We start from the raw sequence: 13,115 nt of genomic DNA on the forward strand, positions 1-13,115 counted from the left end.
GACTGATGGACTAACTGGTTACATCGTTGTTACGCTTCTGTAGTCGTGCAAAAAATTGCTTTCGCTTTGTCAGTTTTTTGATTTGAGGTACGTCGAAACAATTATTCGAGTGGTCGAACCTTAAACGTGCAATTAAACCATGAAAGTTATTCGTGATTTTGTCACTGTTTTCAAAAGCGCAATGTTTTATTAGTTTTATACATATCGCTGTTAGGTGCTCAGTAGTTGCACATGCGTGTAAATATGTACATATACTCACGCCATCGAATTCAGAGTTCGGTAAAAAAGATAACAATTTAGAAATGATATAAAATATACGTTTTTCCTCGATGAAGTCAGATTCTTTTATGAACAGGTAACGCGCTTCACATAACTTGATAATCTTTATTTATTGATAATGCTATTAATGCACGATTAGTGTAGAGGTCAAAGTTTCAATTTATGAACTAAGGTTTTATATCAATGTTTCGTTTCTCTATACGCGTCAAAGAAATATTATATTTAATGTGGTAGTACTTGCTACTGCCCTCTAGTACGAATTGGTGTTTGCTTCACGATAGGCTTATCATCAAACCACAATTTAAATTTCATGTGTAGTTTCTTGCGTCATTTTTAATAAACATTTGTAAGACATACCTCTATGTATATTTCGCCTACCTACCGTTACCTTTTATTTTTTAGAAAACTCGTTACACTTTTTGATCATGACCAACTGCAATATATTTTAAGCTCTCTAATGTACAAATGTCTATCAAAATTTATAACGGAAAAAACGAATTGTCGGATAACATTTATTTAAGCTCGTTTGCTAAATTCTAATACCATAAAAATGTCAAACATGCTGAAACTTAAAAAATTTCCAGTTTAAAATGAGCAATTCTCAAGTCTGTTTTGGGATCAATATTGTAAAGTTGTAATACTTTAACATCATATATCTGCCGTGCCCGTATAATTTTTAACAAATTATAGCAAATGTTAAATTAATTAAATAATCGTCTAAATTGTAGTCTAATGAAAGGTGATATGTTGTTTATTGTATAAATATTTATGCAAATATGTCTCAATATTACAGAAAAGTTGTTTCTGCTTGTAGCATGCATATAAAAATGCAATAAATCTCATTTGGAGATTTGAGCTTTATAAATTAAACGACATTAAAAAATTGACACATGACCACCGAAAATCATATAATGAGGGCCCCTGTTAGCACACTTAGGAAAACTATTTAAAGATACTATGAATAAAATGAAAATGTGATATAATAAAACCAATAAAGGATCAGTAGGTGAATTTAAACAACGACATGCATATTTTGTACTTTATATTATAACTTTTGTACAACTTTTTTTTATGTATTAAGGCCATTTACAATTTTATATATGTATTTTGTATGTGCCACCGTCAATATTTAAAGCTTTAAGCACTAATCTCTATTTCATTGTTCAAGCCTTTTACTATAAAAATCTGATCAAACTAAGAATGATATATTTCTTATGAGAGGAATAAAAAGTTAACGATACTCTGGGAGCAACAAAAAACATTCTAAAATAGATGTAAGCTACGCGGAATTTTTTATAAAAATGTTTTAATTTTAAATAAACTTTCTTTCAAACACACAAATCGTAAACAATGTAAAAATTATAAATTTTATTTAGTTCTACAAAAATTTATCAAAATTTAGTTATTTTTCACAAAGATTTGCGTTAAGTGAACGTTATTATATAAATATAATAGAATAAGTAATAAACCATTCGATAGTAGTCAGTAGATAGTGCTCAGGGGTCCTTCTTAATTGTTTAAGATAGAATAAAATCAGTAGGCCGTTATCATTGATGCCTTCTATAAGTAGTTCGTCAGATTATAGATAAAAAATATCTGTTGTCACAGTTGTAGAAAGGTGTATCATTAATAAGAGAAATTAAATATTGATTACTATGAAAACATAGAAAACTACTACATACTTACAAACGCGGCTGACACCATTCATCCATATATATCATAGCGACGTAAATTAGTAGAGAAATTTCTCAATGTAACACTTTAGTACATACAAAAATATGTCCATTTTAGATTGTTTGAAACAAATACGATAATGTGCGTTATATTGCACTGTTACTTATTGTAAATCTATATTTGCGAACAAAACTTGGAAAAAAATAATTTAAATGTTTATGCAACTCATAGTATTGATATACCCATTAAATAAACAACTTTTTTTTATACTTATACTATTTGTAATAAGCTTTATTGCTCTACCTCGGCTACAATTAAGGAGGTTCTATCAATAATTCATACCGTACTAATCAAACAATCTTTCAGATTGAATAAAAACAGAATTTTATTATATAAATTGAATAATTAATGAAATATTTACAAAAACAATTGATTATAAGATAAAATAACACATGTGTATCACCCACTAACCATCCGAGTTTCTTTAACAGTATTGGCAATAGCTTGTAAAATCTAGTAAATTATTTGTTATTATGCTCACAAGCAACTAATACTATCTTTTCAGTAATGCAATTATTTGTAAACCATTTCTTTAAAAAATGTAAAGTTTCGTTCGAAACTCAATTATTTTTTAAAATTCGCAATTAGCATGTTTTCCCATAAGACGTTATGTTAATTAAGCATACGTGATTAAAAATGCTCATAACTTATCTTATGGGTAACTAATCTTCGCGAAATTTTTTAACCAAGTACATTTGCAAATAAAAAACCCTGTAAAATAAATTTGATCAAAATTTGAATTATAAATCTATTACCGATAGGACCTCCTTAAGATTAATAGATTGAAATATATGTGACGTTATAGGGGATAAAGTTTGATACTTGGATTATAAGTACAGATGCAACAAGAAAGTCAGTACGTTATAAATATTATATTCACCTTAGAATTAGTTTCCAACATACGATTTGACATCGTCGTATCTTCCTCCAAACCTTAGTTGGAATATTTTCCAAAAAAGTTTTAAAATTTAAACATATACTTCAAGGCAAGTCTTAAACTTTTAAAAAAGCCGCAGATTTATTTGACACAAATCATTTATAAGCGCATATTGTTTCATAATATAACAAAAACTCGACGAGTAGCAAGCTACTCATCATTTTTATTAACTTACACTAGTGTCTGACTATATATAATAGGAAATATTTCTTCTGACATCAGCTCTCAATTGCCGATATGGATCTATATTTTGATATTTTTTACAATTGAATACGCTTGATGATTGTTTTTATAAATATGTATAAATATCGCGAAGCTACTCCATCGTTACTGTAAGCAGTATATCAATGACAACAATGATCATATGAAAATAATATCATTCTTAAATCCATTACAGGTAAAAAGCATATCTGCAAGGAATCTTAAGTGAAAAAATATTTTTTGAATGTAGAGTCAAAAAAGATGCTCTCTATTTATAAATAACTATCGTGAACTAAACCAGCTTGCTTCTAAGGAAATATAGATTATAGACCAAATGTGTCCCGTATTATCTATATTGTAACTTATTATGGTCCGTCGCCTATCGAACAAGTTTTAACCTATGCAAGTTATATCTGGACAGTTTACAATTCAGTTTTTAAAAGACACCATTTTTCTTTGTACATACAATATACTATACAAAAGTTGGTGTCAAAAGGAGAGCTACTTATAAAGTATCAAAGCAGGAAAAATCTCTCCCAGAAAGTTAAACGAACAGACTCAATCTGCAGTTATCTGAACGCCGTCATGAGAATCTCTGAGAACAATTTCTGTCGAAATAGCGTCTTTAGTATGAACGTTCTCGTGTGGTGTTGATTCTTCCTTTGGTGTTACGGGTGCGTTAAGGTGGTGCTTTTTTCTGTGGCACATCATCGTTGATCGTGATACGAAAGCTTTGCCACATGTATCGCATTCGTATGGACGCTCTCCGGTATGAAGTCTCTTATGAATGGCCATTGGACTGAATTGAGTAAATGTTTTACCGCAAACATCACACCGATAAGGTCTTTCACCCGTATGCGATCTTCGGTGACACCTTAAAGCTGCGCGCCTAGCAAAGACTTTTCCGCATATTTCGCATTTAAAACTTTTTTCACCTGTGTGCATTGTGGAGTGAATCTTCAAGTCAACCCTTGTAAGGAATCCTTTTCCGCATACCTCACACAGATAAGGCTTTTCCCCAGTATGAATTCGTAAGTGTGTATTCAGATAGCTCTTACTTACGAACATTTTATTACATACTACGCATGGATACTGTCGGTTGTCCATACCAGAATGAATTTTTTGATGACTTTTGCAAAGACCCTTTGTTATAAAACCTCGTCCGCAAATCTCACACATGTATGGTTTGACACCGAGGTGTCTGTTTTGATGATCCAACAGGGATTGTTTAGTTTTGAAATTTTGCCCACATGTACTACATGGGTATGGTTTCAGGTCAGAGTGTACTCTTTGATGAACGATTAAATAGCTTTTACATTGAAAACCTTTACCGCACGTGGAACAATTGTAATCGAATTGACCTGTGTGCGTAGCTGTGTGTTGCGCGAGACCAATTTTACTGCGAAAAGCTTTCTCACACATGAGGCACTGAAATGGTTTTTCACCTGTGTGCTTTCGCATGTGTTCTTGTAACTTATAATTCGTTCTATACTGTTTACCGCATTGCGTGCAAACTTTCGGCGTCCATTTTTGTCTAATCGCAGGTTGTTTCTTTTCATCATCTGCAGCATTGATGCTTTCAACTTGTATTATTTGTGCTTCATCTGCTTTTTGATCTTTTAAACTCAACTTAGTCTTTTCAGAATCGCATTGTTGTTTATGTATGTTCAAAACATCAACACTAGTAAAATATAGTCCACAAGCACAGCAACAAAAATGTTGCTCAAAGTGCATAGCTAAATTATTTGTCTCTAATGCTGCTTCATTACAAAATGGACAAACGTACCAATTCGAGCCAGTATCGTCGATCGATGGATTACTAATTATGGATTCTAATAGCGCATCTTTTGCTAATTTTGTATATTCAACTATCATTTCGGAGCTTTCAGTATTTACTTGACTTGTAGAAGGTAAATCACTTGAATGAGAAGCACCTATAGTTCCATGATTTTCATTTTCATTTATAACTGATTCTTCTAGCTCATTTTCTCCCTCTGCATGAGCTGCTGTAAATTCACTTCTTGCTATCTGTAAAAATTCAGCACATACGTTATTATTATTTATTAATTTATTTTTAACATAACTTGGGTATAATGTTAAAAATTTATGAAAGTGTAGCTGCTCACATTATCCTCAAGAACTTGCACAGAACTTTTAGTAGTTAAACTTCCTTGCAACCTTTGATATTCGGACTTTACCGGCACAGCTTCATACTTGACACTTTCACAATAATGCACTATCTGTTCTTGATTTGGTGTGTCAGAACTAATAGATGTTACATAATTTATTCCTAATTGACTTAAATGACCACTTACAGTCAAATTTCCTACAACAGTCATATCACCTTCTAGGTGCATTGCAATTTGATGATTTGAAACCTACAAATTGTATTGATTATATTAAAAAGTATATAGATTAGAAAGTGGAATTGCAAGTATTACCTCTCTAATATGTTCATCCACCATTCTAACTGTATCGCCATCCAAGCATGCAATATCTGTAACTTCAATGGTATTATCCTGTGCTATTTCTTCCTGCGACACAACTTGTTCTCCACCTGCCAAATCCATTTCATCCATTACATGCATAGTGTGCATGGTTCTTTCTCCTGCTTCACAAGAAGGTACACTACTGTGATTTTGAACACTATCCAAATTATTTTGTATCTCATTGATGGTGCTCTTAATTCTGCCTATACTGATGCTGCCAACATTGTTCAAACTGTGCTCTGATATGTGAACCACTTCTTCTTTGCTAATCTCTTTTAACATTTCCATAAACATGTCCTCTGTATGCAAACACTTTTCTCGAAAATCAAATAACTGATCTAGTTTATACGCACATTCTTCGCATACTACTTTTGGAAGCTGATCAGTCATTGAAACCTAGAAAGAAAAATGTTGTTTATTTGGTAAACGTACATAATCTTGTTATTATCAGACACAGAAAACCAAATATATATATATATATATATATATATAATTTATAGCAAGACAATTTTTAAGGGCTATCTTGGCTCAATGTACGAATAAGGAAACAGCAATTAACCTATTATGAAACAGTCGAATTTATTTCTCGAATTCCGCGCTATTAATAGTTTACATAAAGAAAATGAGCAAGGTAATGTAGGAGTGAAATATATATAAGTTAATTGGAATAACCTTTCACAAAGAATCTTACCTGAACAGGAAGGCATGCAGCAATTTTCTTATCAATGTTTCGCATTTGATCACCGGTCTCAAAGATAGGTAGTCCCATTAAGATGCCAGTTTTAGTCGCGCAAAGGCGACACAAATAATCGAACTCTTCCACGACGGCCATATCAACAGTGCTGAGACAATAATAATGCTTATATGAGTATGACGCTACCCGGTCAATCGAAGCCCGACCCAAAGCTTTTCTTCAAAATAATAAAAAGTAATTCTTCTAGCGATCTCTTCTTTCATTCCAGCAACCAATGATGCACATTATAGATAAAAGATTTAACTCGTTGAGTTTACTGAATATTTCAGTTTATTTTCCTACAATTGCTATAACTCAAGAATCATGATGCAAAGCTATTTGTCAAAGTTGTCTGCTAAGATCTGACCTGACCAATCATTAAAGAACGTCTTTGGCTTTACTATTCTTCCTTCCTTCTGTCCCTGTATATGTATACCTTGTATAATTCCAATTTTATGTACAGTAGTGTGGGTGGTGCTATGCTATACACACCCTACTAACTAGTACATACTTCCGAATCCCGACTCTCGTCTCTCGAGTTTCAGCGTATATAACAATACCAGCGAATACCATTTACTTACTAGTACTACTCAAGTACTCACTACTCACTACTCCTGGTAGTAAAAGTACTAGTCAGTCAGTAGTCGTTGCTGTCGTTATCGTTCGATCGAGATGGCAGAGGCGGCAGAGCGCAGAGCGGGAATTTAGAGAAGAGCGTCTGAGGAAAAGAGACTAATCGAAGAAGGATAATGGTAGAAAAAGAGAAAAGGACATAGAGTATTTCATATGTTTCAGTTCCTTTTCGTTATTCAATCTCTTTCTTTTTCTTTTACTCCATTCGTATTGGTGCTCATTTTCTGTAATTTACACATTTTTCTTATCGCTTCTTTCTCTTTCTTTTTTGTATCTGATGCATACTCACTAATTGTCAAATAGAGTAGCACGTAGGTGAAGAGTTTACTGCTTATTAGTCTTTTGCAAATAATAAATTGAATAAGTCACTAATAGATCGTAAAATACGGATACATTAATTAGTCATTTTAGACACTAAGATTTAGTCCTTCTAAGCTATATATTACATAAGATAAAAAATATTAACTTCAATATAATGTAGCACTCATCATTAGCCGCTTTGTTACTTCCACTAATCAATTAATCTAACACTTTCATCAATGCTTTATTCATAAATTGATCAGACATTACTAAGAAACATAGACGTATTGAGTTTGTTTATTTTAGCAGAAAGTTGCTATATCTTTTACACTTTATGCACATTTTTTAGTTTTAGCTTCTAAAAGGGATAAAGACAAAAATAACAAAAGTGCAGAAAGTGTAAGAAACATAGTTAAGACAAATAAACCCAATATTTTAGCAAAGTATAATAATTAAAAGAAATTTTTATATATTTCATCCGATATAAATAATCAAACGATATAAAAATATAATACCTACACATATATATATATATATATATATATATATATACACTAAATACTGTCATAAACATATAAAGTGTAAGCTTAAATTTATGCGCTGCATACATAGAAATTGGTTTAATTTGCTGAAAAATTCAACTTTCATATATATAAATGGGTGTAACTATTATTTCTAAATAATGTTGAGACGTAAAACTGTAGATAAAATTAAAAATTTAAAGTATGGGCACATGGGGCAGCTGCTAATCTTGGTGTAGCTAACTTAGGACTTCGTGGTGTCCTTGGAACGGAAAATATTGTTTTGGGTGTTGTATTATATGATAATACTGGAGTTACATTTTTTCTCGTTGGTTTTAGGGGAGTTTTTCTTGGTGTCCTCATATTCTGCTTAGTCGAAGTCCTTAAAACTTCAGTGTGTATTAATGTACTTCGTAGTTCGTTTCTATCTTCAAAGTGCTCTTGAAATTCTCCATATGTAGCTGTTGTTTCGTGTTCAGAATTTGAACATGATTTATCAGATTTAGTCTTATTAGTTTTATTAGGTGTGTTGAAAATTCGCCGAGAAGCCTTTAAACAATAATGATCTTATATTACATATTCATTATACTTATACAAATATTTTATAAAATTAATATAATAAACTTACTCCTTTGCTTCTTCTAGATCTAGAATTGATAAGCAATGCCGGCCCTTTACTTTCACTACTCAAATTTCTACGTTTTCTGGTCTGACTAGTCGAAGGATCGACCAATTTACGTTTCGACGAGCATGGAGTAATTCGGGATGCGGTGGATTGACCGGGAGTTCTTCGTGATGCACTCATCGGGGGTTTTTTAACACTTTTTTCCCTCGTTTCCTTCTACATATTAAAGAAATAAGTAGTTTTTCGTGGAGAAAATAATAAATTTAAAAGCTTACTCTTGCTTTTTTCATATTTTCCCTTTCCAAATTGTAAGCGTCCCAATAGTCTTGCAAGAATTCATCAAACTCTTGTCCTTTTATAAGAAAAGGTTCTCCATTCTCGATTTCATAGTGCTGAATTAATTTACGCAATTCATCTTCAATTTTTGGTAATTTCTAAGTAATAAAATAATTTCAGTACTGTCTAAGATCATTTTCATTTATATACAGCCTTGCAAAAAGGCGAAATTCGGGGAATTCGCTATTCTCACTTTAATTTCCTAGCACTTATCAACATAGGGAATAGGCTCCATAGTAAGGCTCCCGAATTCCCGCTTTGTTGCAATACTGCTTATACATATATTGTTAATTGTAAAAGCCTATCAACCAAATACCTTATTTATAATTTTTCGCTCTTTCTCTTCAGCTAATAGCTGTCCACCTCTGTTATGAAAACGGTCAGGATCATTAGCTCGCTGCTCAAGCTCTTTCATTTTTAAGCAAAGAGTATCTCTCTCATCTAGTAAATCGAATATTGCTCTGAAAAATATCATACACTATTTCTAATTGTCTATAGTCACTTTGTAATAAAAATCTTGGACACTTTGAAACTGAAACCATACATTGTGGAAAACTGACTTGTTTATATTTTAGCTAAATTCACACTATGCTTTTTAGACAAAAATAATAAATTGCACTACAACACAAAGGTTACAGTTCAATTTCCCATGGAGTATGATCATAATATATATCTATGTATATAGCTTACCTGTTATTATTATAATATTTTTGTAAGCGTTCTCTTTCTAATTCGTGTTTATTTAACAAATCATCAGTAAAAGCACACGACTGAAATGGTGCGAACTCTTTCCGCTGATCTTCGCTAAGCTTACAAAGTTCCCACAGTTTCATCAATTCTTCTCGTATTTTTCGTATGTACTTACTTATATTTTCCCGTCGTTTCTCCTTACAGCGTATTAATTCTGCATTTAACTAAACAACATTATTACTGGTAAATACACTGTTATTACATGTTTTAACAAATTTTAATTAAATATAAAGCTACAATCCCATAAACTTACAGCTGTTAATGTAACACGACTGTAATCAGAATAGTTATTTAAAAATATTTGCAACATCTCTTCTGGCTCTTCAAGATTACTCCACAATACCTTTAACTCTTGTCTCATGTTATCTGCACATTGCTTGGCTTCTTCCATTTGATCATTTAGTGTCTTTAATAAAATTTTAAGTTTATCCAAATTATGAATACTCAAGATAATGTCATCAAAATTGCTATAAATCTTATCTTCAAATTCATTTGATGGTAAGAGCCCCAAATCATTCATAATTTTTATTACAGATTGTCTCATATCATTAAATGTTCGTGCTCTTTTATTCTAATTGAATAAAAAATATTTAATTGCAACAAATTATTGAGATATGGTTGAAGTAAGATATTATTTATTAATTCAGTACCTTCTCTTCTTCTTGTTGATCAATATATAATTGAAAGTTTTCTAACTCTTCTTGCGTTGGTAATTCTGTAGGTGCTAGCCTTAAAGGCTCAACACCAAGACATTTGCACACATCACTTTCCTAACAATGAAAATAATAATTATTATTGATCTTGTTTCATTGATTCTATTTATCTTGTCACTACTTACCTTTTTTAATAACTCTTTGAAGTATTGCACTTTTACTTCTCTTTCCTCTTTTAAAGCTTCTACACGTTCTTGTAGTTCTTTTTCAGCTTGACAAAGAGGCAAATTTGAGCCTTTTTGGATAGCTTTGTCCACAGAAGGATCTAAGCCCAGTTCCTATGATGAATACATTCATCTTTATTTAAAGGATTTATTTTAATTAATAATAAGTAAAATATTTGCATTCGGTACCTTAGATAATTGATAGATCTCTTTCATGTATTTGTCCATTGATTTAAACAATGCATCCTCACGATTCTCAAATTCTTTCAACATATCAGCAGCCAGGTCCTAAATAATTAATTTATATTAAACTTTGACAATGGATGATTAAAATTTTTAAGCAAAAACTTATTCTTCCTGTTTTGTTAACCTTTAAATGGTTTTTCGCTTGCTGCCGATATTCAGCTTTTGTTTGCTCATCGTATCCTATTTTATCCCATATAATATCTAGTTTGGATACACATCTATGCCACTCGATCAAAAACTCATCTAATAAGAGTTTCCTGTAAACGGGATAATTAAACTTTTGAAACACATAAAGAAAAATAAAATTGTCTTTTTTTAATTAATGTAAATACTACTTCGTCAGAAAAGTTGCAGTAAACATTGCTAAAGAATTTTCTTTGCATTCAAACTTTACTCACCACTGTTCGTTTTCCATATTGGAGAATTATATTTTTGATTTTTCTTTATTTAGTTAGGTTCAAACCTCAGGCTTGAGACCATTGGCCCAATATTATAAAAGGAATTATATTTTGTATTAATTATAAGTATATTCCTCTTAAACCAACGGCCCTGAATCCTGAATCATGACACACGTTTAAAAACGAACTTTTTGAATTTGTGTAATATATATACAGTGCAGATTGGTGCAGATGCCGCGAATGGGCAAGATTCAAGGCTTTGCTTGCCTTAGCTGCGTTCGTTTATGTACTGCCAGTACTGAAAACCTATATTTTACGTGACATACATTGTAGAGTTTTAGTACTCGCAGTTAATAAACGAACGCAGCCTTGGTCGAATTGACCCTAAGGGCCGGTATCAGCAGAGATGAAACGGGAGATTGCTCATGCGAGGTTCCGAGGCAATCCCTACCGGTAGGCGGCGCTGGTGTTGGCAAACGCGTCTCGTCCATCTAACCCCTAACGCCATCTATCGGAAGAGACCACGAAGCACGAGCGTTAAGCTTAGAATAGGGTAAAACAGAAATGCATTGTTGCCCGAAAGCGGACTAAAGAGAGAGCGGAGATATTTTCTCGGACCTCTCTGTCTTTCTCGCTGTTAGCGTCTAGCAGAACAGTCGAGGCAAAATCTTTCCGTTTCGCTTTGCCGAAAATCTAACAATATTCGATGTCATTTACATTTGCAGCCCAATGCCTTTATAAATGATTTTTTCAGCATATTTATTTATGAGCATTGACTTATTTAAATCAATAATAAATTAAGGAAATGCGTATTTGATATATAATAATTATTTTAACTATAATTTCATCGTTATATTTCGCTTATTTCCGTAAAATCTGTATTTCTTTAGTTTATTATTGATTATTGTAAGTCAATGGCCATTAAAAAAAATTTAATCTTAAAAAAAAAAGAAAAGTGCCGATCAGGAATCGGACCCCGACCCACGAATCGCCACGCGATTACCTTACCGTCTAGACCACGAGAGTTCTTCAGTGCACCGTAAACAGATAGTCTTCTTAAGGGCTTCAAATCTTCTATTGAACCATATAAATAAACGAGCAACCGACAGCTTTATTCATTATTATTCTATCAAAATGGTACACAAATTAAAGAATAATTATATAATGAATAGTTTTCAAAAGCTTTTCCAATAACCAAGAACGGAAACTGCGAGCGTTAATTGATTATTTATCTTCGTTCTTGGCTATTGGAAAAGCTTTTGAAAACTATTCAAAATATAATTATTCCTTAATTTGTGTACCATTATGACAGAATAATAATGAATAAAGCTGTCGGTTGCTCGTTTATTTATATGGTTTAAAAGAAGATTTCAAGCCCTTAAAAATACTATCTGTTTATGGTGCACTGAAGAAGCCTCGTGGTCTAGGCGGTAAGGTAATCGCGTGGCGATTTGTGGGTCCGGGTTCGATTCCTGAACGGTACTTTTCTTTTTTTTTTAAGATTAAATTTTTTAGAATGGCCATTGACTTACAATAATCAATAATAAACTAAAGAAATTCAGATTTTACGGAAATAAGCGAAATATAACGATGAAATTATAGTTGAAATAATTATTATATATCAAATACGCATTTCCTTAATTTATTATTGATTTAAATAAGTCAATGCTGATTAATAAATATGCTGAAAAAATCATGTATAAAGGCATTGGCCTGCAAATGTAAATGACATCGAATATTGGTAGATTTTCGGCAAAGCGAAACGGAAAGATTTTGCCTCGACTCTTCTGCTAGAAGCTAACAGTGAGAAAGACAGAGAGGTCCGAGAAAATATCTCCGCTCTCTCTTTATTCCGCTTTCTGGCAACAATGCATATATGTTTTACCCTATTCTAAGCTTAACGCTCGTGCTTCGTGGTCTCTTCCGATAGATGGCGTTAGGGGTTAGATGGACCTGAGGCCGGTATTCATAGTCGTTACTTATATTTAAGACCGACTTAAGCATAGGTTATCTTTTTCTATTACTGTTAGGTGAAAAAGGACAATCGATACTTTAA

At 32.3% G+C, this 13,115-nt stretch overlaps 3 protein-coding genes across 3 annotated transcripts in view; 1 reads left to right on the forward strand and 2 right to left on the reverse strand.

Moving 5' to 3' along the window:
* The window catches only part of LOC136783331 (zinc finger protein OZF-like), a 64,567-nt gene that overhangs the window by 14,402 nt on the left and 37,050 nt on the right, over nucleotides 1-13,115 (forward strand). The window lies entirely within an intron of this gene.
* Nucleotides 30-6,482, reverse strand: LOC136783284 (zinc finger protein 260-like). The gene is made up of 4 exons (XM_066743330.1): nucleotides 6,332-6,482; nucleotides 5,593-6,036; nucleotides 5,278-5,529; nucleotides 30-5,179 (listed from the first exon to the last, which is right to left on the reverse strand). The coding sequence occupies exons 1-4, from the start codon at nucleotides 6,470-6,472 to the stop codon at nucleotides 3,710-3,712; spliced, it is 2,307 nt and encodes a 768-aa protein (XP_066599427.1). The 5' UTR covers nucleotides 6,473-6,482; the 3' UTR covers nucleotides 30-3,709.
* On the reverse strand, nucleotides 7,834-11,253 carry LOC136783294 (protein regulator of cytokinesis 1-like). The gene is made up of 11 exons (XM_066743346.1): nucleotides 11,060-11,253; nucleotides 10,786-10,918; nucleotides 10,605-10,703; nucleotides 10,377-10,529; nucleotides 10,189-10,308; nucleotides 9,792-10,109; nucleotides 9,479-9,702; nucleotides 9,105-9,249; nucleotides 8,728-8,886; nucleotides 8,456-8,668; nucleotides 7,834-8,376 (listed from the first exon to the last, which is right to left on the reverse strand). Exons 1-11 carry the CDS (start codon nucleotides 11,074-11,076, stop codon nucleotides 8,017-8,019), a joined length of 1,941 nt encoding a protein of 646 aa, XP_066599443.1. The 5' UTR covers nucleotides 11,077-11,253; the 3' UTR covers nucleotides 7,834-8,016.

This window comes from Prorops nasuta, unplaced genomic scaffold, assembly GCF_024137725.1.
Source record: "Prorops nasuta isolate Cenicafe-Biocafe unplaced genomic scaffold, Cenicafe_Pnas_1.2 PNAS00033, whole genome shotgun sequence".
Classification (NCBI taxonomy): domain Eukaryota; kingdom Metazoa; phylum Arthropoda; class Insecta; order Hymenoptera; family Bethylidae; genus Prorops; species Prorops nasuta.

Excerpts from the sequence above, each read along its gene's own strand:
- LOC136783294 (XM_066743346.1), bottom strand. Across the intron at positions 8,887-9,104 it reads AGCGAAAAATTATAAATAAG|AAATTACCAAAAATTGAAGA; the intron begins GTATTTGGTTGA and ends TTTATTACTTAG. Across the intron at positions 8,377-8,455 it reads GATCTAGAAGAAGCAAAGGA|GCTTCTCGGCGAATTTTCAA; the intron begins GTAAGTTTATTA and ends TATTGTTTAAAG.
- LOC136783284 (XM_066743330.1), bottom strand. The coding sequence starts at position 6,472 with ATGGCCGTCGTGGAAGAGTTCGATTATTTGTGTCGCCTTTGCGCGACT. Across the intron at positions 6,037-6,331 it reads CTGCATGCCTTCCTGTTCAG|GTTTCAATGACTGATCAGCT; the intron begins GTAAGATTCTTT and ends TTTTCTTTCTAG. Across the intron at positions 5,180-5,277 it reads TGCAAGTTCTTGAGGATAAT|ATAGCAAGAAGTGAATTTAC; the intron begins GTGAGCAGCTAC and ends GAATTTTTACAG.